The 26458-nt window shown below is 41.0% G+C and overlaps 1 protein-coding gene across 1 annotated transcript in view; it reads left to right on the top strand.

The window, feature by feature from the left end:
• The window catches only part of CNTN5 (contactin 5), a 354084-nt gene that overhangs the window by 42173 nt on the left and 285453 nt on the right, over positions 1–26458 (top strand). The window contains exon 2 of the mRNA XM_081951235.1: positions 14523–14747. Coding sequence (XP_081807361.1) covers positions 14523–14747 — 225 coding nt within the window. The remainder of the gene's footprint in view (positions 1–14522; positions 14748–26458) is intronic.

The raw sequence follows: 26458 nt of genomic DNA on the forward strand, positions 1-26458 counted from the left end.
AACAGACTGGGTTGATATGTTGGTCCCATGGACTGGAATGGATTTCAACCTTCACAAGCAAAAGGTTAGTTTAATTAAGTGTTAGCAAAAGCTGTTTACAAGCATCTCCTACAGTGCTGACAACACATCCAATGATTAATTTATAGGATTCCTGGGGGAAAGACTAAGCCACAGAAAAGTCTTAACAATACACACCAAGGTGAGTGGAACATGGTGAAATATTTAGCACACACCAAACCACAGCATGGAAAGTTACTTAAAGTCCAGGCTGTACGAGGGAATTTGTTTAGAGCAAAAGAACACAAGTCTTAAAGGGAGAGAAAGAGGCTAAATTAGAAAAGGTGAATTCTTTCGTCAGCTCTGGATATTTCATTTTGCACATAATGCTTGCATTATCTCAGCCACCAATAATTTACACGCACTTAATTTATTGCCTTTGTTATTACACAAAGTTACACTTTACACAAAGTTACATATCAACTTTGTGTGCTTGTGTCTTTTAGTCAGTTTTTGACTTCTGGATTAGTCTTTGCACTTCTCTTGACAGTGGTTTTCAAAAGTGGTTGGCTATCGCCTCTTTATTTGGGATGGAGAGAAAGTGAAAATGACTAGTCCAATGTCACTTGTGCCCATGTGCTGCAGCTGCCAAAAAAGCCACAAAGTCCTCGTCCCAATAAACCCCTTTTACTTAATTTATAGTGAATTCCTCTCCAGCAAAGTCCACAGTCTTTCAAGATAGTTCATGATTACCGACCTTTATCAGGCTTGGAGAATGGCCAGCCAATATATTTTAGACACCACAATACTTGGCAAGAATGCAGGAATGAACTAATTGTCTCCTGCAAACACCCCTTCCCTTTCACTCCTCTTTTATTTCCTATGAGAGGGGCCATTCACCATCCACCTGTGATCTTACTCCCAAGTGGACCCTTGTTCCTTAGCTGTTCCCTTCGGCTGGCAAGTCTGCACATGCACACATTGGGAACAGGCTCTAGATGTTTGTCTCACTGATGTCTGATTGGAGAGGTGTCGGCTCAGAGAGGTCTTTCGCCATCTCGAACACTTCCCGGCCACAGTATCCGAGGAACATATTCTTCTTGTCGCCTTCATAAAGGCCCATGAGGTCGTTTGCCTCGAGGAAGCAGTCAAACCGTAGCATGTAGGAGTCCCAGTGCTCAGTGACTGGATCATACGGAGTCGGTGGGGCGTGCATGGCCATTTTGTGTTCAGAGGGTGTTTTGAGGTTGCTGCTCAAAAATGGCTGCTCGAAACCGTGCTGGATGTACTTGCTGGATTGCTACGCGCTTTCAGTTCGCCTAGTTGCCTTCCAATCTCACCTTCGTTGCCAGTGTTAGATTGGGTAATGGATAGGCACACACATGCTTAAGGGTAACAACAGCTCTTCATTAAGTACAACAAGTGAGAACAATCCAGCCAAGGTTGAGTCTGACAGCAGCCCTTTTATAGAGAGCTGTCAGACCCTTCGACCAATAGGATTAAACCTCTGTTCCCACCCGAACAGAGGACCTTGATGGAAACCACTGTAGTTAGAACAAGTATCTAACACATTATATCACTTCAAGGATGGCCTAGTGACATTAAAAAATACTATAAGTCATTAGTGGATAAATAGCCTTCCCATAGGTCCAAGGTCATTGAAGCTTCATAGTTGGAGAAAGATTTAAACCTCAGTTTCCTCAGGCATAGCATGGTGATCTAACCATTCTTTTCCTCATTCATTACCTCAGGACATGCCCTGTGATTAATTCTTTGTGAACTGGAGTTATTGCTTTCATAATTAATTCCAACAACCAATTTAACATCTCCTGTGTTGCCTCTTCTATGTCCAATGGTTGTCAAATTGTTTTGGGTCTCATTCCTTATCACTTATGAGCCTCAAATGCTTCAAACTTGGAGTTTTAAAGTATCATTTAAATATATAGAGAGAAAGGAGGAGGAAGGAAGGGAGGGGGGAGGGAGGGACGGAGGGGGAGAGAGATGGAGAGAGAGAGAGAGAGAAAGAGAGAGACTAAAAAACTTCCAGCAACTTTTATGTGCGCTCAAATATATTTCTTTAAAATCAACAACACATCAAAAAGCTTCAATATAATCCTTAAGAAATGCATTTGGGTAATTTTCTTTGCCATTAAAACACCAGGGCAAAATTATAGCCTCATCATATGTATAAACAGGAGGATTTGCATTTTATTTTTATCACACAAATCTCCTGGTAACAATAAAAGAAGATACACACCTGGCAAAGGCATACACAAATACGTAGCTAAATTTATATGAAACCATCTCTTCCATTTTAATTTTTGCTGTATCACTAGCCAATTACCTAGCTGGTTCATAAAGTGCATTTATTGCTTTTTCATTTTTAAAACTAAATGAGATGACTTTGCGTAATAGGGTAATAGTTGTTGCTTATTTATATAATATACTGTGATTGTATCCATACTCTCAAAACCCTTTTAAAACTGATGGAAAAAGTGTGCCCATAGACATCTGCCTAGGAGCAAAAATACAATGACACAATAGCAATAGTACTTAGACTTATATAATGCTTCATAGTGCTTTTACAGCTCTTTCTAAGCAGTTTACAGAGTCAGCATAATGGCTCCAACAATCTGGGTCCTCATTTTACCTCAGAAGGATGGAAGGCTGAGTCAATGTTGAACCTACTGGGATTTGAACTGCCAAATTGCAAGCAGCCGGCAGTCAGCAGAAGTACAGTAGTCTGCATTACTGCACTCTAACCTCTGCGGCTCTTATCAAACAATATTATTTGAGTAATCTAAAATATTTCTTACAGTTCGGTATTGGATGCCAGAAATATTGGAAAATTGTGGTGAGGGATATCCAGTCAAGTTTGCATCCAGGATGCTCATAATCAAGACAATGTCCAGATCTAGACAAAATCCACACCACTCTGTTCAGCTTGCAACAAATACACCAGGTGGGGGAAAGAGCAGACAAAAGCAGGAAGAGTGAGAGACATGAACAAGATGCAGGTCCAATGGAAAGAATATTATGAAAATAGTATGTATAAAGGAGTTGTCTTCAGTTGTTCAAAGATTGTTTAATTCATCAGAGTAGCAATACAAACTAAGACAATAGTGAATTCCTTCTTTATTCTGCATTGTGAAGGATGAGAATGATATGTCCAGTAAGAAACGACTGTCTCATTCTTTCTAAATACAGGTAGTCCTCGACTTATGACCATAATTGAGCCCAATATTTCTGTTGCTAAGTGAGATGTTTGTGAAGTGAGTTCTGCCCCATTTTACAATCTTTCTTGCCACGTTGTTAAGTGAACCATCACAGTTGTAATACAATAATGCAATAATACAATAGCAGAGTTGGAAGGGACCTTGGAGGTCTTCTAGTTCAACCCCCCCCCCCCCCGCTGCCTAGGCAGGAAACCCTCTACCGTTTCAGACAAATGGCTATCCAACATCTTCTTAAAGACTTCCAGTGTTGGAGCCTTCACAACCTCTGGAGGCAACTTCTGTTCCACTGATTAATTGTTCTAACTGTCAGGAAGTTTCTCCTCAGTTCTAAGTTGCTTCTCTCCTTGATTAGTTTCCACCCATTGCTTCTTGTTCTACCCTCAGGTGCCTTGGAAATAGTTTGACTTGCTCTTCTTTGTGGCAACCCCTGAGATATTGGAACAATGCTAGCATGTCTCCCCTAGTCCTTCTTTCTCTTAAGCTAAACATACCCAGTTCCTGCAACCGTTCTTCATATGTTTTAGTCTCCAGTCCCCTAATCATCTTTGTTGCTCTTCTCTGCACTCTTTCTAGAGTTTCCACATCTTTTTTACATCGTGGCGACCAAAACTGAATGCAGTATTCCAAGTGTGGCCTTACCAAGGCATTATAAAGTGGTATTAACACTTCACGTGATCTTGATTCTATCCCTCTGTTGATGCAGCCTAGAACTGTGTTGGCTTTTTTGGCAGCTGCTGCACACTGCTGGCTCATATTTAAATGGTTGTCCACTAGGACTCCAAGATCCCTTTCACAGTTACTACTGTTGAGCAAGGTACCACCTATACTGTACCTGTGCATTTTGTTTTTGTTGCCTAAATGTAGAACCTTACTCTTTTCACCATTGAATTTCATTTTATTAGATAGTGCCCAATGTTCAAGTTTGTCAAGATCCTTTTGTTTCTTAAGCCTATCTTCCGGAGTGTTGGCTATTCCTGCCAGCTTGGTGTCATCTTCAAATTTGATGAGTTCCCCATTTATTCCCTCATCCAAATCATTGATGAAGATGTTGAAGAGTACTGGGCCCAAAACAGAGCCTTGGGGCACTCCACTGCATACTTCCCTCCATGAAGATGTAGTTCCATTGAGGACTACACGTTGAGTGCGGTTGGTCAGCCAGTTACGAATCCATCTGGTGGTGATGCTGTTAAGTTAGTAACATGATGGTTGAGTGAATCTTGAGTGAAACACATGGCTACATCACTGGAAACTTTCAAGAAGAGGCTGGATTGCCATCTGTAAGAAATGATGTAGGGTCACCTGTTTGGGTGGGGGGGTTGGACTAGATGACCTACAGGGTACCGTCCAACTCTTAATCTTTTAAAACTCTGGCTTCCCCTTTGACTTTGCTTGTCAGAATGTCACTAAAGTGACCATATGATCCTAGGACACTGCAATCATCATAAATATGAATCAGTTGCCAAGCATCCAAATATCTCACTTCCTGGCTTACTCGCCCCGCCACGCAGCCCAGCTAATTTCCATGCCTTGCCTGCTATACTCACCACAGCTGCCCGAGATGTTATGCTGAAATTCACGCGCAGGAAATTGCCGTGTGTTTGAAGCCGCGCGATGCATGGAAGGCACACACGTGAGCGAAGCGAGTAGGCATGCACATGCTCACATTTTTGGTCCTGCAATAGTTGAACCACTTATTAAATTATGTGGAGCCCACCACTGCCTGTTACACTATACCCCCACTTTTCCCCTTCCTCTCTTCTTACTTTTCCATGTTTTTTTCCCTTGGTGTTTTATGCTTCAATAAACTAATAAAAAGGTTAAATTGAGGAAAGAAAGGCTTTGCATAAATCATGGCCCAAGCCAGGCACCCTGTTGAACTTTTGCATTGCCCTACAATACCTACTGGTGAGGATTTGCAGTATTCAGCTTTATGCTTTCTCACGTCACGTTGATTGTTCTGAAGCAGCAAGGATAGACTATGGACACTTCCTTGGAAAACAACGTAATTAAAAGTTGCAACATGGAGAAAAACTCTTAGTGACATTTAGCTCAACATGCTAGGAGTAAAGTGTGTGTATGTGTGTGGGGGAGAGATATGGAGAAAATGCCTGTATCAAGTGAAGGTCACATTTGCAAGTATTATAAGCAAAAGTCTTTTCTAATTAGAGACCCAGTAAATGTCACAGAATCCTAGCCACTGACCAGCTATTCCTTAAAAGTCCTATCTTGCAGTTAGAAATTCAGAAATTCTTTACTTAAACGTACAGTATTCTGAGTTGCTTTTGAATATCGGTATAACACTCTGGGGGATACGGTGGCTCAGTGGCTAAGATGCTGAGCTTGTCGATCAGAAGGTCGGCAGTTCGGTGGTTCAAATACTCAGTGCCGCGAAACAGAGTGAGCTCCCATTACTTGTCCCAGCTTCTGCCAACCTAACAGTTCAAAAGCACCTAAAAATGCAAGTAGAAAAATAGGAACCACTTTGGTGGGAAGGTAACAGGGTTCCATGCATCCTTGGCCTTTATTCTTGCTGACCACATGGCCATGGAGAAATCTTCGGACAGCACTGGCTCTTTGGCTTAGAAATGGAAATTAGCACACACCCCCTAGAGCCGGAAACAACTAGAATGCATGTGCGGGGAAATTTTACCTTTACCTTTTTAACACTATTCTGGGATATTACTAAACCTCTCTCCAAAAAACCTGTTAACAATCCTTTTGAACACCCTTAGACAAAACCAGACTGAGTTTTGGCAGAAATCTAAATCTGCCAGTTGTGAAAATTCCACTTTTTTCCTCAACCCTAGCACTATTGGTGGATATTTTCCATTGCCCAGTGATATTCAGTGGAGCAGGGAGGAAAACGCCAGGGGAATTCACTAATCCCTCTCCTTAATATATTTGATACCGCCTTAAATAAATTATCAGGCAGCTCTATTTGCCAACAATCTGCCTGTAGTAAGATAGGAATCATGCCTATCTTTCATAGTTTCCTGCCAGCTCAAGGATTTTAATTCGGCTGGTGAGAGAAAGAGTCACCCTGGAAGAGGAATTGGGAGAAGGAGTTGGTGTCTGTCTGGGTTTGGGGAAATAGCACAGATACCGTAGGATTTGCATCTCTGTGAAGGAAGTTGCTCTCCTGTGCAGGGTTTGTGATAAGGAATCCTCTAGCTATCTTAACACCGCATGTTGACAAACACACAAATGCTCGGGGGTCAAAAAGAAGCTGTCAAATTCTAAGAAGGGAGAATAAATGATAAGCTTGCTTGTTCCAAAAGACCTAGTTTAATATTACTTAGATGGCTTGTAAAAGCAGAATTAAATCAGGTCTTTTGGGACTCAAAAAGAACTTGGTTTATTAGCCCTGAGTGGGATCCTCAAATGCAAATTTAAAGAAATTATGTAATTAGAAGAAACTAGACCACTAAGAAGTATTTTATAAATATGGTATTGGTTTTTAGGGAAAGAAAATCAAGTTATGGATTCTAGAAAGGTTTAGGGAAAGAGAAAAGGAATTAGTTTTCTTAGGGGAAAATCCACATTGTACTCTTTGTTGATGTTCAACGCAGTTTCTAAAAATATTAAAACCTAAACATTTCTTCTAGCTCATTTATTCAACATTTCTAAAGCCATTTTTTAAAAGAGAATCAGTATCACTAGGAACCCAGAATCCTCGTGAGTGGCATAAAACTATTACAATTAAGATTATGCTTTTTCATTTGTATTTATATATTTATGGTTTTACTTTAATGTTGTAAGCCGCCCAAGAATGGGTGGCAAAGAAATATGATGAATAAATGAAAATAAAATAAATAAAACAGGCCCTGTTCAATTAAATGGCATTTTTAACATCAATTCCTTTCAAATAGAGGAGCACTTCAGCAGCTGGAAAAGTCAGTATAGTGAGAAATATTATTACCAAGACTTTAAATGAAGTTTAAAAATGGGGAGCTATTTAAAACAGCTGCATTGAGCTAGTGTAAGATAAATTCTGTTTTTTTTCTGTTTTAAATTGATTGTAGATAGTTTTAGATAGCTTTGAACTTGTTTTTCAAGCCACAAGAATGGTACCTTGTATTGTGACCTGCCAGCAGCCAATGGAGCTGGCAGCAGATTCAGACAGTGAGAAGGTTGAGGAGGAACATGGATCAGTCCTGGCATCTGGGGAAGGCTCTGATGAGGGCTCTGTGTCAGAGACAGATAGGGGGGCAGAGCCATATGCCACTTATCAGCTGCCTTTAGAGACAGACATCAGTGAGGCAGACAAACAGCTGGAGCCTGTTCCCAGTGTGCATATGCGCAGAGTTGTCAGACAAAGGGAACAGCTAAAGAACAGGGGTCGACTTGGGAGTAAGGCCACAGGTGGACAAAGAATGGTCCCTCCCAGAAGAACTAAAAGAGGAGGGAAAGGGGAGTGGAGTGTGAAGGAGACAATTAGTTCGCTTAATTGGTTCGCGACTCTCCGAGACTCCTTGCCAAGTTTTGCAGATACATTATTGGTTTCCATAGAGTAAGTCATCTCTGTACCAAGTTTGGTGGAAATTGCTGGAGGCGTTCCAGAGTTATGCTGGAACAAACACACACAGCCATTTATATATATATATATACATTACTCTGCAGTTCAAACCTACACCCAGTTTCCCTGCTATTCCAGGTTTTCTCTCTCTCTCTTCTTATTCTTGTTTTGACTTTCTGGAGGAATAATATGAGCTTCTTTGAACTCAGCATAAAAGTCCCAATATAGTCTTTGTTGCACAATCAGAGGATGAGCTGTTTTTGCCCTGAAAGTGTTATTGTGCAAACAGAAAATGAAACAGGGTCATTCGGGAGAAAAACCCCAAATAGAAATTACTATAAATCTACTGTCACTACATTCTACAACAGTGTATATATTTTGTCAAAATTATTACTAATCTACTGTCGCTGCATTCTAGAACTGTGTATATCTTGTCGAAATATGATAAGAAAGCTATCAAGAGACAGTGGAAGATAATATTATAAAGAAAACCACATTATATTGCTGGGTAGAGAATTTTGTTGGTCTACTAGATGCTGCCTGCTTGGTTTTAATTTTTAGCTTAACATCGTGGACTACTTTCTTTCTTTCTTTCTTTGGTCTTTTTCTTGGTCCAACAATATTACATTACAAAACTAAATAATTCATATTGCCAGGAAGCAAACAAAGCTGAAAATAAAAGCTGTACAGAAAAATAGGAGGTAATTTGAAGGCTGAGTGGTCATCATATAGGTGCTCGTAAAAGGATAAGATTCCAAATTTGGGGTTTGAAAAAAAGTAGTTACTCCTGATTCACTTTGATATTCCCATATCAGTCCAATGCTAAGGGAGAAGCTATTTTTGATCTGCAGAAGAGACTGCATTTCTATTTTTAATGGTAAACTCGCATAGATAGCAGATCAAAGCTCCTTTTATATCATTTTTTGGGAGGGGAGGGTGAATGAGTCCTTGTATTGCAGAACTATTTCTAATGCATGGGTGAGCCTCAAGAGGTCTCCAGATTGTCTCCCCCCCTCACAACTCATGACATTGAAAAGGGGGGGGGGGGGGAACCAAACCTGAAATTCTTAAATTCTTCCCCCCACCAGAAAATCACCAAATATAATTTTTATGCCTTCAGAATGTTAAATATGGCTATCTCTTTATGCACTACTAAAACTCTCTTTGTCTTGGCCTTTCACTGAAAGAAACAGTAAATGCGGTGCCCCATTTTTGGAACCAAAAATGGGGTACCTCAAATGGCCTAGGTTAAAGAATTTGGGACCCATAATTCTCAAGTGAATGAAATTTGGGGAACATGCAGCTGCTTCAGAGGAAGGAAGGAAGGAAGGAAGGAAGGAAGGAAGGAAGGAAGGAAGGAAGGAAGGAAGGAAGGAAGGAAGGAAGGAAGGAAGGAAGGAAGGAAGCTTTTTGATGCCCCCTTGCCAGCTTCCCACAAGGAAACTCAATAGGGAAGCAAACCGGAAGCTGAAAGTTGTTCCTGTTCTCACTGCTTCCCCCCCCCCCACTTCAAAGATGGTATTCAGCAGGTTCTGACCAGTTCTGGAGAACCGGTAGTGGAAATTTTGAGTAGCTCAGAGAACCGGCAAATATCACCTCTGACTGGCCCCGCCATCTATTCTCTGTCTCTCGAGTCCCAGTTGATCGGGAGGAAATGGGAATTTTGTAGAAACCTTCCCCTGGAGTGGGGAGGGAATGGAGATTTTACTTATCCTTCCCCTAGAGTGGGGAGGGAATGGAGATTTTACTTATCCTTCCCCTGGAGTGGGGAGGGAATGGAGATTTTACAGTATCCTTCCCCTGGAGTGGGGAGGGAATGGAGATTTTACTTATCCTTCCCCTGGAGTGGGGAGGGAATGGAGATTTTACAGTATCCTTCCCCTGGAGTGGGGAGGGAATGGAGATTTTACTTATCCTTCCCCTGGAGTGGGGTGGGAATGGAGATTTTACTTATCCTTTCCCTGGAGTGGGGAGGGAATGGAGATTTTACAGTATCCTTCCCCTGGAGTGGGGAGGGAATGGAGATTTTACTTATCCTTCCCCTGGAGTGGGGAGAGAATGGAGATTTTATTTATCCTTTCCCTGGAGTGGGGAGGGAATGGAGATTTTACTTATCCTTTCCCTGGAGTGGGGAAGGAATGGAGATTTTACAGTATCCTTCCCTTGCCACACCCACCAAGCCACGCCCACAGAACTGGCAGTAAAATTTTTTGAATCCCACCACTGCCCCACTTATCTCTGTTTAGCTAAGGAAATACCATCGAAACAATGATACAAAGCAGCACAGTTAGACACCAAAGTTTGTCTATCCTTTAATTTGGATTATTTCTCTCCAAGAAGAATAGCGGAGAAGCAAATGGCTTCTCTGAGAAGCCATTTGTGTGCAGATGGCTTCTCTCTAACTATTCTTGGTCCTTGGGAAGCCATGGAACATCTAGAAAATGTTTGCATAACGGATGATAGGGCATGACCATAATCCCTTCTGTATCACTTTGTAGATAAACAAGTGCAAAAAAACCACACTTCACCAATGTGGATTTCTTTTTCTTTTGAGACAATCCTAAAGCAAATAGGCTTTCATCGAGTTCCGTGGGAGCTGGTAGGAAACACTGCAGAGTAATTGGTCAGCCTTGACAAATTGGAACATTCTACCTCTCATTTCTTGCATCTAAGAAAGTAGTCAGCTCAACGAGACACACAATCCTGTATAAGGTTCGGTTATGTTTTGCCTCTTTCCAGCCAGAAAATAGGTTTTTGGTAGAAGGACAGACAAAATAAAAATGATGGTTGCATTAGCGAGAAGCAAGTTTAATTAAGTATGTTTAATGTTCTAGGACCATGATGGTGAAACTATAGCATGCGTGCCACAGCAGGCACACAAAGCCATCGCCCCAGCTCAGATCTACCATGCGTGTGTTTGCACCTCCCACGGGCCAGCTGATTTTGGGTCTCTAGCAAACATGCTGTCAGTGTTCCAAATATCATGCAGAATTAAATCAGAGTCCAAGGCAAAGCTATCCTTAAAATTCCAATTTAATAAGACAGACATGTTGGCACATCTGTGGAAATCCCAAATCTAAAAGCTTCCTGGGATTCCACCCAGTTGAAAGTTCATGATCTTATCCCCACACCCATAAATCCATCACATGTCCAATCTTCTTCAGCCACGCTGGCATCTCCACCCAGCTGGTTCCGGTCAGGTGCAGAGGTGCGGAGACAAAAGATGACCTTGGGCTTCTAGAAAGGAATGACAACAAACACATTCCACAATTCTACTCTTTTCTATTCCTCATCCCAATTACTACACTAATGAAACAGCATAATGAAATAATAGAGAGTGTGGCAGGCCAAAGATCCTAAAAAGGAATATAACTGCAGGCCTGACACATGCGTGGGGGAGGGGCGCATGCACAAGACTGCAGGGAGGCCTACTAGGCCCAAAATGGGGGGGCCATGCATGCATGTGCGGGGGGTGGAGTAAGCACATGGGGTCATGCATACATGCACAAGGGGCAGGGCGCATGGGGGTGTTGCGTGCACATTGCATTATGGGTGCAGGGGCATGCGTGTGTGCTTTTGGCATGCAATGACAAAAAGGTTAGCCATTACTGTTTTAGGACAATTCTTGAACTGATCAAATGCAGCAACAGACCAGTTTGTCAGGAGTATGCAGTTTACCAATATGACTAACGCACAGATGTATACTTCAAATAAATTAGTAGCAACATGAATGAGACTTTTGCAGTGCTCTGTATATGGAAACTCCCTTTGAAGAGGATTCAGAAACCTCAGATGATGGATGCACACTAATAAGGTTGCTAAGTGATAACATATGTATCTTAAATATTTGTCCTCGTTGACCAATTACATTGGTCAATTTAAATAAGTAAGTAAGTAAGTATAAGTAAGTAACTATAATCTTTATTGTAAATACAACGAAATTGGTTTTAACCTCACTGGTGCAAAATTATAACAGAAAGGAAAAAAGAAAGAAAAAGAAGGTGTTAGTTAAGTTTAAGGTGTTAGTTTTAAATTTGGAATTTGTAAAATGCTTATTTTGAGGGTCAATTGATTCTTGGTGCTATAAATTTGAGAAAGGTTTTAAATACAGCCCAACTAGCAGAGTTCATTTGTCAAGTCTCTAATGCAGGGGTGTCAAACTTGTGGCGTCCGGGCCAAATGTGCTGGCCCCGCCCGGTTTAGCAAACGGGGAAAAAAAATCCTGCTATGTCACGTGATTCCGCCGTGATGACGTGAGTTTGACACCCCTGCTCTAATGTATGGAAATAAATGTAGGGAGGAGCAGTTGATCATCATTTGCTCTGCTTTTAGAAAAAGTCATCCTCAAGTTTTCTTTCTTCAGTGCAGTTTTTCATACATGTAATGTTTCCTTATACGTTGTAAGTTTTGTACACGACTGTATTTCTCTTTAATTGCTTTATTTCTTCCATTTTGATCTGCAGTTAATCATGATGAAAATAATTTTGTTGCGGATGAGATATTTCTGACATTTTTAGCATACTTTAAACCTTAAAATGAATTCTAGGAACACCAACTGTGGATTTTTTCCCCCCAGTTAATAAGCGTAAAGTTTTATTTGTGATGGAAGTTCTGGGAATGCTCATTCCTAAGAAGAAGAAGAAAAAACAACTTTGGCTTTAAGCAACCTCATCTGCTGTTATTTTGTCTCCTGTTTATCGAACAAAACTGGTTTTCAAAGATGTGAGAAAGGGATAAGAGTCAAGAAATTGGCAGTTAAGAGGATTGCTTAGATGATGGTGATAACACAAAAATAAAAATATTGAGTTGTTTTAAAGTAAAAAAAAAGTGGATAGTTTGGTTTAGTGGGTGGCTTGTAAAATAAATTTAAAGCATTAAAATAAATGCTTGCAGAAAACATTGGGACCCCAATCCTGCAGTTATCCACTCTAAAATCTCTTTAAATCAAAATCCATTATCAAAAAGCCTTCCCATTTCCCTGTTGAAAGAATCAATAGAAGTCTTTATAGATTTGATAAATAAACTATCTGTAGTTCAGCCAAGAAAAGGCAGGACAAAGGTAGTAACTAATCATTTTAGCCTTCCTTTGTTGCTTCCACATAGAAGTAGCTGCTACTGCAAAATCAAAATAAATTAACAAGCAAACAAAAATGATTGATGCTTCTTAACTGTATTCATAATGTTAATACGAAACAAGAACATTCCCATAGTGCACACAAAATGCTCAATAAATCAACTCACACTAAGGAAGGGTCTTTGCAGTTTTAAAGGCATGTGAAGCTCAACCCAAACCATGCCTGCTAAAGCTTAACAAAACAGTTCAATGAGGCTGACCTGGTGTAACCTTATCACAAGACTCACAGATGAATCACAGCTGACCAGTGGTGGGTTCCGGATCCCGGTGCAACCGGTACGGTGCAACGGGGCCGGGCATCCACCACATAAACGCGTGCAGTGCACACACACACATATGCATACTTACCACCTGTAATGCTCCGCGACACCTCCACAACATTCCAGCTGCTCGGCAGAGCATCGTGCAGGTGCCTTATGCTCCGTGCATGTGCGCGGAAGCCCCGCAAATTTCAAATACCAGTAAGGAGCGTGGGCAGGAGGGGGCCCTCCAGAGCACTGTACCAGAACCGTACCTGGTGCTCCCAGCAGGCACCGGTATGCCCATATCAAGGCATACCAGTCGTAACCCACCACTGCAGCTGACCCATCGCAAGACCCTCACTTGACACACCCACAGCTAAAGCCCTTATAAACAGAAGAACACTGACATCCCCTAAACTCCGCTGAAGGTGTTACCTAGCCAAGCAATGAAACCAACCCACAAGCTTGGCAAATGAGGCTTCGCCCTCATCCTACACCCAAACTACAGGTATTTGCCACTATTGCACAATGTTTGATTTTAGAGAATCTTGGGCAGTGGTGAAATTCAATTTTTTTTACTACCAGTCCTGTGGGCATGGCTTGGTGTTGGTGGCAGGGGAAGGATACTGCAAAATCCCCATTCCCTCCCCATTCCAAGGAAAGGATACTGCAAAATCCCCATCCCCCCCACTCCTGGGGCCAGCCAGAAGTGGTATTTGCCACTTCTCCAAACTACTCAAAGTTTTCGCTACCGGTTCTCCAGAACCTGTCAGAACCTGCTGAATTTTACCCCTGATCTTAGCCATGTTAGTTATAGCTACAAAAACAGGGCATGGGGGCCTGCATGTGGCCCCTGTCCCGCACCCGATTTTGGCTGGCAGGGTGCTACAGGAGGCATCTATCCCATCTTAACCACCACCCACGGAACTGGCGGAGGAGAAATACAATGCTGATCCTGCCCTCGAAGAAATCCAATTTGACACCCCTGATCTAGTACTTTTGGCAGGTCAGTTAAAACTTACCATTATGACTTTACAACTATGATGGGTGAGCTCCAGTACAATCCTAAGTTGAGGACTACCTGTATACATTTCAGATCAATATTGACACAAGGGAAGTATACTAAGACCCCAGTTTCTTTCTCTGTCCTCCCTAGAGCAGATGGAGGATCCACACTGAATTGTTTACCTGGGTCCCTCTTTCCAGCAAATATCAGAATCCCATTTCTACCCTAGAACCTTCCTAGAGGTTCTGGTTATGAAAGGTATGCATATCCTGATGGGGAAGACCCACTTGTGTTGCCTAAGAAGTTGGATCCATGAACGGTTTAGTATTCTTATCTTCAGTTCGAATTGCATTTTTGTTTTCTTTTTTTGTTTTGTTTCCAACCTACCCAGAATGCTCTGCAGCTATTCCAGGAATCCATGCCACATACGCTGCTCTTTTAAGACTCAGATCTGCCAGTTCATCTTACTCCTCCTCTGCCATTAACTCAAAGAACAGGCAACGACCAAGTTACCCTGCCATGGGAAGCATCTCCTCTCCGGATTGGCATGGGTCATTGCAGCCCTATCACCCACCAACAAACCCCGAGCCATTCTCAGAGGCCTTCAAACAGGAGGGTATGTTTGATTCCCCACCACAAACCCCGCTTTCTCCATCCATCACACTGAAGAGATCTGAGATTGTGATGTGTTCAGAAATGATTTATGTTTTTGCACCTTCCCATCCAACTTCAGCAAACCACTTCCACCCTCTGCCATGTTTTCATAAATCTTAAAATAAGCCCTTGCAATGTGTTTCCTATAGTCCTTTTATTGAAACCATATGAAGGTAACCCTAGTAAGCTAGACATGAAGTAAAATTGTATTACTGTCTGTTAGATACTTGCTCTAACTACAGTGGTTTCCACCAAGGTCCTCTGTTCTGGCGGGAACAGAGGTTTAATCCTATTGGTCGAAGGGTCTGACAGCTCCCTATAAAAGGGCTGCTGTCAGACTCAACCTTCGCTGGATTGTTCTCACTTGTTGTACTTAATAAAGAGCTGTTGTTACCGTTAAGCCTGTGTGTGCCTATCCATTACCCAATCTAACACTGTCCATATTACAGAGCAGAGAATAGCAGAGCAGAGCAGAATTCTTTATTGGCCAAGTGTGATTAGACACATAAGGGATTAGTATTTGGTGCAGAAGCTTTCAATGTAAAGCAACAATGCAATCATCATAAGATATAATTATACCTTATATGTGTATAATTTGTTATTATTTATATACTGGCATTAGATGATATATAAAATATAATAAGAGGGGGTAGTCGAGAACATGAGAAGGATAATGATAATACTACAGCCATACAAAGATGGCTAAATCTCCAACTTTGAAAATCAATGTAGTGGGCCTTAGAAAACTAACCTAGTTCTGTTCCGATTGCCCCAATATTTTTACAGCTGACTCCATAATATTAGTCATGTATTGAAACTTACAGCTGTGAAGCTCTATTTACCAAAATATATTTTATCATCAATTATATTTTGTAAATGTTTTCCAAGGAGGAAATTGTGTGTGTGTGTTTGTGTGTACGTACGTATAGTATTTGTGCATGTGTATGTTGAAAACTAAGATCATGGCATCTGGCCCTCTCAGTTTCTGCCAAATAGATGGGGAAGAAATGGGTGTAGTGGAAGATTTTATTTTCCTGGGCTCCAAGTTCACCGCATATGGGGATTGCAGCCAAGAAATTAAAAGACGCTTGCTCCTGAGGAGGAAAGCTATAGCAAGTCTAGACAGCATTCTAAAAAGCAGAGACATCACCCTGCCAACAAAAGTGTGTATAGTCAAGGCTCTGGTTTTCCCAGATGCAATGTATGGCTGTGAAAGTTGGACCACAAGAAAGGCTGAGAGCAGGAGAAGTCGGAAGCGTCATGGCGAGAACAGCTGGAGAAACAGCCATCGAGCTACGTGAAAACCCAGCCGGCAAACTGCTGCAAAGAGATCCTTTTTGGATCGGCACCATACTGGAGGGAGAAGGCTCTTGTGAGTTTCTTGGACTGCAAGGCGATCTAAACGGTCAGTCCTAGAGGAGATCAACCCTAACTTCTCTTTAAAAGGCCATATCCTGAAGATGAAACTCAAATGCTTTGGTCACCTAATGAGAAGGAAGGACTCACCGGAGAAGAGCCTAATGCTGGGAAAGATTGAGGGCAAAAGAAGAATGGGACGACAGAGAATGAGGTGGCTGGATGGAGTCACTGAAGCAGTCAGTGTGAGCTTAAATGGACTCCAGACAGAGTCCATTTAAGAGTCCATTTAAGTCCTTCCTGTAGAGGACAGGAAGGCCTGGAGAAGTGTTGTTCATGGGATCGCGGTAGGTCGGACACGACTTCGCAACTAACAACAACAAATGTGTGGAAAACCTATACCGTAGAATAAATTATTCAGATGTTTAGCATTTAGTAGTAGTAGTATTTTATTTCAAAACCCATAAACACATCTAGAGTTTATGGTTTTATTTTAATTTTCTAAAGTAAATCTTGTCTCTTCACTGATGAGTTGTGGTTGCCTGATTTTTGCATCCCAGATCTGGCAATTCTCAGCGCTGAGCTCTGTGAGAAGTGAAGAGACATTTATCTAGGAAGCCTAACCCCTCATGAGTGTAAAGCCATGAGTTTTAAAGGTATTAGTTCCAAGGCTTCTTTCAAGCTTAAAACTATCAGGTTTTTAGAAACTATCAGTTCCAGTCTTGTACTTTAGAGGGTAACATCTCCTCGTCTGTCTTTTCTCCCTTGTTGGACTTGGAGTACATGACCCTTAGCTCTTGCTTAAGTCCTTTTCATCAAGTAAAAACCACGGATGTCAGAAAAGCCCACAACGCTGCATCAAAAGAGTGTTTTATTGTCTGTTCTACTATGTGCAATCAAATATTTTGTTATCTTAGTCTATGAAATATAGAAACAGATTTCCCCCAAGCTTGAGCTAGTAGAGTATCTTTCAGCTTTCCGTTTCACCTATTTTCACCCACAGGGATGATAGTAGCATGAAAACTGGCTGAATTTCACACAATGCTCAAGCATTTGCAACCACAGTATAACATCGAAATACTTAGATCCCCTTTAGTGAGCTTTTGCAAAACTGATGCAAGCTTCATGATTTCTGTCTTAAATCAAAAGGCACTATTGCTCTCATACAATGCCAATGGCAAGTAAATGTGTCTTAGCTAAAATCCTAGAAAAGGAAGAAGGAAGAGGAAGAAAGGAGTAGAAAAAGAAAATGAAGAGGAGGAGGAGGAGGAGGAGGAGGAGGAGGAGGAGAAGGAGAAGAAGAAGAAGAAGAAGAAGAAGAAGAAGAAGAAGAAGAAGAAGAAGAAGAAGAAGAAGAAGAAGAAGAAGAAGATGATCTGATAGTTAATTTAATTGGATTTGCTGTCCTTGTACATTAGCCTGAAATTTGCAAAAATAGATTCATAAATAAATTCAGAATGTCTGTTTCCACAGTAATGAAGGTTAATTGAAAAACCATGAACACTCGTAATCTGAAGTTGGCACATAGCAATTGTAAATTGAAAGCAAATAGTCAAAGAATGAATTCAAAAGTGAAAAGTCATGTCCAGATTAATGAATAATAACTTCTTTGGGAACTATCATAACACTTCACTTTCTATTAAATCAGCCAATCTCAAGGACTGTGCTCAGTTGTGATACTGTTTTTATCTGCTTTACCTGTACAGTGTTGTATTGCCTCCTCTTCTATGTTTTTATGTTTGCATGTTTGTAGTCCATTTTATCTATTTCATTTGACTGTACACCGCCCCGAGTCCCTTTGGGGAGAGGGGGCGGTATAAAAATCGAAATAAAGGTAAGGTAAGGTGAGAATCATGCTTTAAAAGAATCAGAAGCAAACTGGCAGAGATTCAGAGAAGGGCAACAAGGAAGAGCCACGGTGGCGCAGTGGTTAGAGTGCAGTACTGCAGGCTACTTCGGCTGACTGCCGACTGCCTGCAATTCAGCAGATCGAATATCACCAAGCTCAAGGTTGACTCAGCCTTCCATCTTTCCAAGGTCGGTAAAATGAGGATTGTTGGGGGCAATATGCTGACTCTGTAAACCGCTTAGAGAGGGCTGTGAAAAGCACTGTGAAGCGGTATATAAGTCTAAGTGCTATTGCTATGATTCAGGGACCAGAAAAATGTCCTATTAATACAGATGAAGGGCACTGGATATGTGAGCAAAGGAGATTGAGTAGGGATGAGATATCACCGTCTTATGATTTACCTGAAAGATGTCGCCTAAAACAAAAAGGCCCACAGTGTTCTCTCCTGAACACAAAATAATATTTTTAAAGTGTTGTTGTTTTTGTTAGTTGCAAAGTTGTGTCTGACCCATTGTGACCCCAACGTTCATCCAGGCCTTCCTGTCCTCTACCATCCTCTGGAGTCCGTTTAAGCTCATGCCTACTGCTTCAGTGACTCCATCCAGCCACCTCATTCTCTGTCGTCCCCTTCTCCTTTTGCCCTCAATCTTTCCCAGCATTAGGTTTCTTTGCAAGTGAGTCCTTCCTTCTCATTAGGTGGCCAAAGTATTTGAGTTTCATCTTCAGGATTTTTAAGTTACATGAAGGGGGGGGGGGGGAATCCATCGGAGCTTCAAAAAAAAACCTAACAGTAAAAGCAGATCAAACAACCAGTTGCCAAGAGAGGTAGCAGAACTGATTACCTCAATTTTCTCTCAGCAGGCTCTGAAACTGAATCACGTTTAGTTCAGGCTTCAACATACTTAGACTAGCCCATTTAAATCAACAGCGTTGAGCTGTCAATCCAATTCTCTGTTAACACCAACAAGGCCCTTTGGGTACATAGTAGAATTGCCCCCTTTGGGGAAAAAAAACCCCAGCCTTTAGTATATTCTCTGCAAGGCCAAGAAAATGTGATAAGTTGAACAGTTGTATTAAAACAGATTTCCATTTTTAAAAAATCATATTGCAACATATTGGGACTTTTTTTACATGAATGTTTTATTTATCATTTTTGAATATTTATATCCAGCTTCCTGTTCAGTTACAACAAAAGCAGTTCAAGGTGTTTTGAATAAAGAATAAAACCGCAGAATAAAACAATACATTATGTATTATGTATTGTGATCTATAATACTAGTCTCCCTTTATTTATTTATCAGCACAAATGCAACATACATACACACACACAAACATACATGTTTAATTTTTTTTTGTAGTTACAGAAATTTAAACATGTATGTTTGTGTGTGTGTGTGTATGTATGTTGCATTTGTGCTGATAAATAAAGGGAGACTAGTATTATAGATCTATTTCAAGCTATTTAGCTCTCATCAGCTAGCCATATATTGTATTACATATTAGGCAGTTGTATTAGCCACTAAGCCACAGACTCTCCTCCTTTATCAGCTAAGCCAGGGAAATAGGTATGTATTGTGTCACAACCCCTGGTATGCCCATATTTGGGCATACCAGGGGTTGTGACACAATATGCATGCATGCATGCATGCATGCATGCATGTATGTATGTATATGTATGCATATATATGTGTGTGTGTGTACTCTACATGTATGAGATAAAAGCAGTTAATGAAATCATACAAAAAATCAATATACATGTGAACAAATTAATACAAAATACTATTTATTAAGGCTTTTAAGACTATTTGGAAACATTAGGGAAACTCACATATTTCAAATGAATATGTTTAATTTTTATATGAAAAGAATAAGTTGTAGATATTGCAGGCAAACTGGGTACCAAAATAGGCACAAATCTGTGTAGGAAACCTGCACTCCAAAGTGATTAAACTCCACATTTTGCAGTTGTTGCTGTTGTTAGTTGTGAAGTCATGTCTGACCCATCACGACTCCATGGACAACATTCCTCCAAGTCTTCCTGTCCTCTGCCATTCTCTGGAGTCCATCTGAGCTCACAGTTACTGCTTCAGTGACTCCATACACCCACCTTATTCTCTGTCGTCCCCTTCTTCTTTTGCCCTCCATCCTTCCCAGCATTAGGCTCTTCTCTAGGGAGTCCTTCCTTCCCATTAGGTGTCCAAAGTATTTGAGTTTCCTCTTCAGGATCTGGCCTTCTAAAGAGCAGTCAGGGTTGATCTCCTCTAGGACTGACCGGTTTGATGGCCTTTTGTCCAAGGGACTTGCAGGAGTCTTCTCCAGCACCATAGTTCAAAGGCCTCAATTCATTTTGCATGGGAGGGCTTAATAATTTGCTGAAACTGTATGTGAATACTTGGAATGTTAACTGAATACTTGGGGAGGTGGCATTGATATCAATCAAATTTGCATAATGTAAACTCAGTGTCTGTGCACCTTGGCAACTTGAAAATATGTGGACTTCAATTCCCAGAATTCCTTGGCCAGTATGTTGGCCATGAAATTCTGGGAATCAAAATTCACATATCTTTAAGCTGTCAAGGTTGAGAAATACTGCTACTGCTCAATAACATACAGTATATGGCAATTTAGGGTTTGTAAGAAACTTGCTGAAGTTCAGAACGGGAGGAGGCTGACAATTGACAGGTGTTACTAAAATCTTGATGAAAAGCAGGCGAAAAGTAATGTTGCCCCTGGGAAATTAATGGTATTAAGTGAGAACATATGCTTGTCTGCATTTATTTCTCAATAGATCTGTCTTTGTTAAGGAAAATCATTGATTTATTATGTATCAGCATCCTTGTCATGATTCGTTATAACCTATTAATTTCTCCTCCCCTTTTATGTTCCTGCTTACGAATTATGACTAAAGTTAGAAAACACAACTTGGTCTGGAGTCAGCTTAGAGAATTTTGACCTTTGGGAATTTAGAACTATGGATTCTGCAGCTGTCAGAACTGAACCATCCAACCAGGCTTCTTTTTACTTTGCTGAGCTTTTTTCCCTCTTCCTGATTGGTTATCAAACGTACTTTACCTGTTTTCTTTGTTAGTATTTCAAAATGCCAGGCACAGCTTTAAGGACCTCTAGATCAGTGTTTCTCAAACTTGGTGACTTTAAGTCCTGTGGACTTCAACTCCCAGAATCCTCCAGCCAGCTGTGCTGGCTGGGGGATTCTGGGAGTTGAAGTCCACAGGACTTAAAGTCACCAAGTTTGAGAAACACTGCTCTAGATCAACAATGAAATGAAATAGTAATAGGGCTGCTATCAGTGTGAATAATAATAATAATCTACTCTGATTCTTTCTCTAGGAAAATTTGTGGATAATTAATAATTACATTATTAATTCTATTATATTAGATAATTAATTGTTATTAACACTAATTAATAACTATCGTATAATTCACTAATTAAATCATACACATATATTATCAGTTTTGAGAGATGCAGTGGCCTAGAAGTGGAGCTCTCGCCTCACAGTCACGAACGAGGCTGTGAGTTCGATCCTGAGTAGTGGCAGGTATATCTCTCTCTGGGCACAATGAGTAAATATCAGCTGCAGACTCTGCATTGGTGATAGGAAAGGCATCCGGCCAATAAACACTCAACTCCATTCAGTTACACATAACACTCACTCTGTGTGTGTGTGTGTGTGTGTGTGTGTGTGTGTGTTTGTGTGTGTTTGTGTGTGTGTACTGTGTGTGTGTGTGTGTATGCATGCATGCATACATGTATGTATGTATGTATGTATGTATGTATGTATGTATGTATGTATGTATGTATTTATGTGCTCTTTTTCTTTTGTCAAAGCACCTGGTATTCCCAAATATAGGAGGGAGCATATGGCTTCCTATTTGGCCACACCAGGTGATAACGGAGGAGAGCTTGTGGCTTAGAGGTTAATACAACTGCCTAATATGTAAAAACAGCCCAAATTCGAATCCCAGCAACCGTATGGCTAGCTGATGAGAGCTAAATAGCTCAAAATAGATCAATACTAGTCTCCTTTCATTTATTTATCAGAAAAAAATGTAATAAATATGTATATATTCAGGGACCGGGCTACCTTAGGGACCATCTAATTCAAGCCAGCAAATTTGACATGCTGCAGATCCCATTAGATAAAAAGAGCCAACTGAGGGAAACAAGAAGATGGGCCATCTCTGCTATAGATCCTGTTTGTGGATTCATTCAGACATTAGAATGGCCCCAGTTCTTTCATAAGGCTTTAGAAACTTGGCTCTGGACTACAGCCTGGGGCTTGGAAAGTGTCAAAAGCTCCACATCTTGGCTTTACTGTTAGCTAAAAAAAAAGTAAAAAATATACTTACCATATTTTTCAGAGTATAAGACGCACCTTTTTCCCCTCAAAAAAGAGGGTGAAAATCTGGGTTCGTCTTATACACTGAATACATTTCTTTTTCCCTCTTGGAAAAGGAGAAAGGCAAGGAAACAGTCTGAACAGGTTTATGAGTTACTGTATTTTTCAGAGAATAAGACGCACCTTTTTCCCTCAAAAAGGAGGATGAAAATCTGGGTGCATCTTATACACTGAATACAGCAATTTTTTGCCTCCCGAAACCCTGCCCCTTCACCAAAATGACCATGCATAGCCTTTAGGAGGCTTTCAGAGTGCTCCTGGGGGCTGGGGAGGGCAGAAATGAGCGAAAAACGGGTCATTTTTTTTGCTAAATTTTGCCCCAGCCCTCAGGAGCACTCTATAAGCCTCCTAAAGGCTATGCATGCCCTTTTTTTGACAAAAAACATGTCCATTTTCATGAAAATTGGACCATTTTTGGGAGGTCTGCAGAGTGCAAAAACTTTCTTAATTTGCCTCTTCAAAACCTTGGTGCGTTTTATACTCTGGTGTGTTTTATACTCCAAAAAATACGGTAATGCATCTTACCAGTTTCTCCACGAGCACAGAAACAGAAGACAATTGGAAGTCTGTAGTCCTAAAACCCTTTAAGAGTCAGAAATGGTGATTTGCAAAACCATATTTTATATCGCAACATTAAAAGGTCTAAGGCTGCTGTACACAGCCATCCACAGTTTAGTGTAATCTGTAAATCCTGTTGTGATTTCTGTAGGATTCTAGACACGTTTCAGATCATTTGATTCTTTTCAGGTCTGAAAAAAAAGTTGAGGTTACAGTCTCTACCGCTCTAGTCTCTAACGATTTACATGAAGTGAGCCCCGGTGAACACAATGGCATTTATTTCTGAAAAATCTTTGCCAACTAAAATGTCAGCAATTTTTTAAAAAAATGATGGAATGCTTTCTAGTTCCTTGTTGTTGTTTCTTTGGCATGGTTATATATTCTACTGGCAGTGCTGTCTTTATCTACCGCAAACCACTCTGATCTTTTGAAGTTGGTTGGTGTAGAAATGCAATGAAAAATAAATATCCACGGATGTGTTCAGATAAATCTCCCAGAGATAGATTGCCAATAGTCACATATGTGATTTGCTAGGAATCCCTTTTGTGCTCCTCTGAGAAACCAAATTGACAAGGATTGATCGGAATCATTATGTCTATTGAGAAGGACCACATCATGCCAATGTTTAGGCACCAAAGTGTCTTTTTGTGCGTGCAAAAAGCTTTCAAATTAGCAGATGAAAACCATTGGTTTGTTTAAGAGCATTCAATCATGGGGATTAGGAACTGAAAGACACAAAGCAAATTATCCTGCCGTTTATTTATGGAGAGCAGTGTTTATGCAAAATGCTACAAGCCCTTTAACTAATTTCCAGGAAGCTAACATTTTCAATTTCTTTTTCTTCTGGCTGGATCAGGACAAGCAGAAAATCAATGGATGCGTTCTGACCCAGTTCCCCAAACATGACAAACCCACTGAAGTGAACTGAATGAGCTAACAAGTCCATCTGGCCCAAAGATGAATAGTTGTTTGCCACATCTATTCATCTCCGCCCCCTGCCTTTTATCCCCAGAGCTAGGGTGGGGCTTTGTTAGCAGGGGTGGCTCTTCCTTCCCAAGAATCAGCCCATAGATTTCCACTGCTCTCCTCTCCTCTGCCTTTGGCGCATCTGCACATCAGCCACTGGATCCAGATATTCCTCCTCTTCCTCATCAGCCACCTTCAGACCTGGGAGCTGTTGACTCCCCATTTGAGGGCTGATGGACGGCCCAGGCTCTACCCCACCCTCTCTGTGTCTCTGCCAGTTCCATTCCCGTTTCCCCCCTCGGAGCTCTCAGGTTGTCTTGATGCTGACCCTCCTCCTCTGATTCGGCTGCTGGAGGGGCTAGCAGCCAATGGGCCATAACAAAAAGTTGCTGTCCTGTATTGCATATATTGGTTAATTGATACTGGCTGGTTACCTTGAGTTAGTCATTCTTATAGTTCAACCTTCCTTACAGATAGGGGTGTCTGTAAGAGAAGTCAATATGGTTGCTATTGCACATTCAAGACAAGTAAAAAAGGAGAAAGGTCTTTGACTGTATGGTTCTAGATCAGTGGCGGGTTCCAGCAACCGCTACTGCTGATTCACTCAGGGATGCAGCCCACACATGCGCTTCATGCATGTGTGCTTAATGTGCATGCCGCGTACATGCACAGTACTATAAAAATGCTTCTGCACATGCGCAGAAGCCAAAAAAATGGTGGTGCCTACAGCGCCGTCGGGAGAACCATTTTGGGGGTGTGGCAGGATTGGGTCGCTGTCAGTTCCAGCGACCCAGGCCGCCAAGCTACTACCGGTTTGGCCAAACCGGTCCGAGCCGGTAGGAACCCGTCACTGTTCTAGATGCCATATTGGCTTTCTTGACTCTTCCTGCAGATACTTCTTTCATTATCAAAGTTCTATGCAATCATGTCCCAATCGTGCTTTTTCAAGAGGCAACTGGACTTTCTGGTCTTTCTTTGAAGATGTTTCGCTTCTCATCCAAGAAGTTCTGAATAGCTGAAGAAGCTGCTTAGATGAGAAGCAAAAGGTCTTCAAAGAAATACCAGAAAGTCCAGTTGCCTCTTGAATAAGCACCTTTGGGATAACCATGACCTGGATGACTGAGAATCTCCATAGACATTTTCATGCAATCAAAATGCAATCCATAGACATTTTCATGCAATCATCATCCAATGCCTTTTCATGCAATCAAAATATATGCCACAAATTTAGAATTGGCATGGCCATTATCATGTTTTTTTGTAACCCCCTGCATGAAGACTCCTAAGACCGCTAGAGAGATGCATATACAACAAAAGACACGATGCAGATTTTCAACTTCTGCCCATTTCTTAAGTTAAATAAGCAAAAGATACTCACCAATTGTGTTTTCTTTCAAATACATTTGAAGTGCATCGTGAAAGCATATTCTTTTTCAAATCAAAGAGGAGGGGGAAAAAATAGAAGACAATCTTTTTTTTTTCTGCAAAGTGCTAATTTAAACTACATAGTCATTTGATATGTAGGGGAGGAACATGGGCCAGTCCTGGGGGCTGAGGAAAGGTCAGACGAGGGCTCTCCGTCAGAGGCAGAGAGGGAGCAAGACAGCAGTGAGGCAGAAGAACAGCTGGACCCTGTTCCCAGTGTGGGCATGCACAGAGCTGCCAGAAAACAAGAACAACTAAGAAAGCAGGGTTGACTTAAGAGTAAAGCCACACTTTGGAGGTGATTGACCCTTCTGATAGTAAACAAAAGAGGAACAAAGGGGGAGTGGGCTTTTACAGGAAACAATTCGTTCATTTGATCGTTTCAAGAGTGGAAAGTTCTGCTTGTGACTGTAAGAGACTCTGCCAAGTATTGCCTTCCCCTGCGTTTGGAAACTAGTTATTTGGCAGCTCTCCAAATGAGATAAGATTCATGTGGATAAACATTCCTCTGAAAGTCTATTTGCTAAGCCTTGCTGACTGTGAATGAAAGGAATTCACAGTCATGTAAATAAAAGGGCTTTTGCTTTTTAAGGAAGCCTGGGTCAGAACAGAATTCAACCTGTTTATACATATAATTCTATCTTACTCAAACAGCAATGTCATTCCACTTCAGCATCCCCAGTCCTGTATTTTATACAGTGTACCTTTCCTTGGTTTATGAGAAATCCATATTTCACTTAGAATGGATGGTAGACTTAGTTCAAGAGATAAATGATGAATAATATGGCCAGGCACACATTTGGATTAACCAGGCGGTTTAGCTTAATAAGTAATTCAAGTACTTATTTCGTCTTTGAAAATTGGCTGTGATTGATTTTGAAAACCCTGAGTAAATGGCTGTTGAAGTCCCCTTAATAACTGGACTCTAAAAACACGAACCTTGATAGAAAATTAAATCTGAAATCCGAGGGGTGTGGGGAAAGGATTGATAACTTCTGAAATGGATCCTGTAAATTTTTCCACACTGACCTATGAAATTAATAAGATCCATTCCATGACGTTTTATTGGAAGTAGCTTTTTGAAGGCAATCTAAGAAGTTC

The sequence above is a fragment of the Natrix helvetica genome (assembly GCF_964273705.1).
Source record: "Natrix helvetica genome assembly, chromosome: 4".
NCBI classification, from domain to species: domain Eukaryota; kingdom Metazoa; phylum Chordata; class Lepidosauria; order Squamata; family Natricidae; genus Natrix; species Natrix helvetica.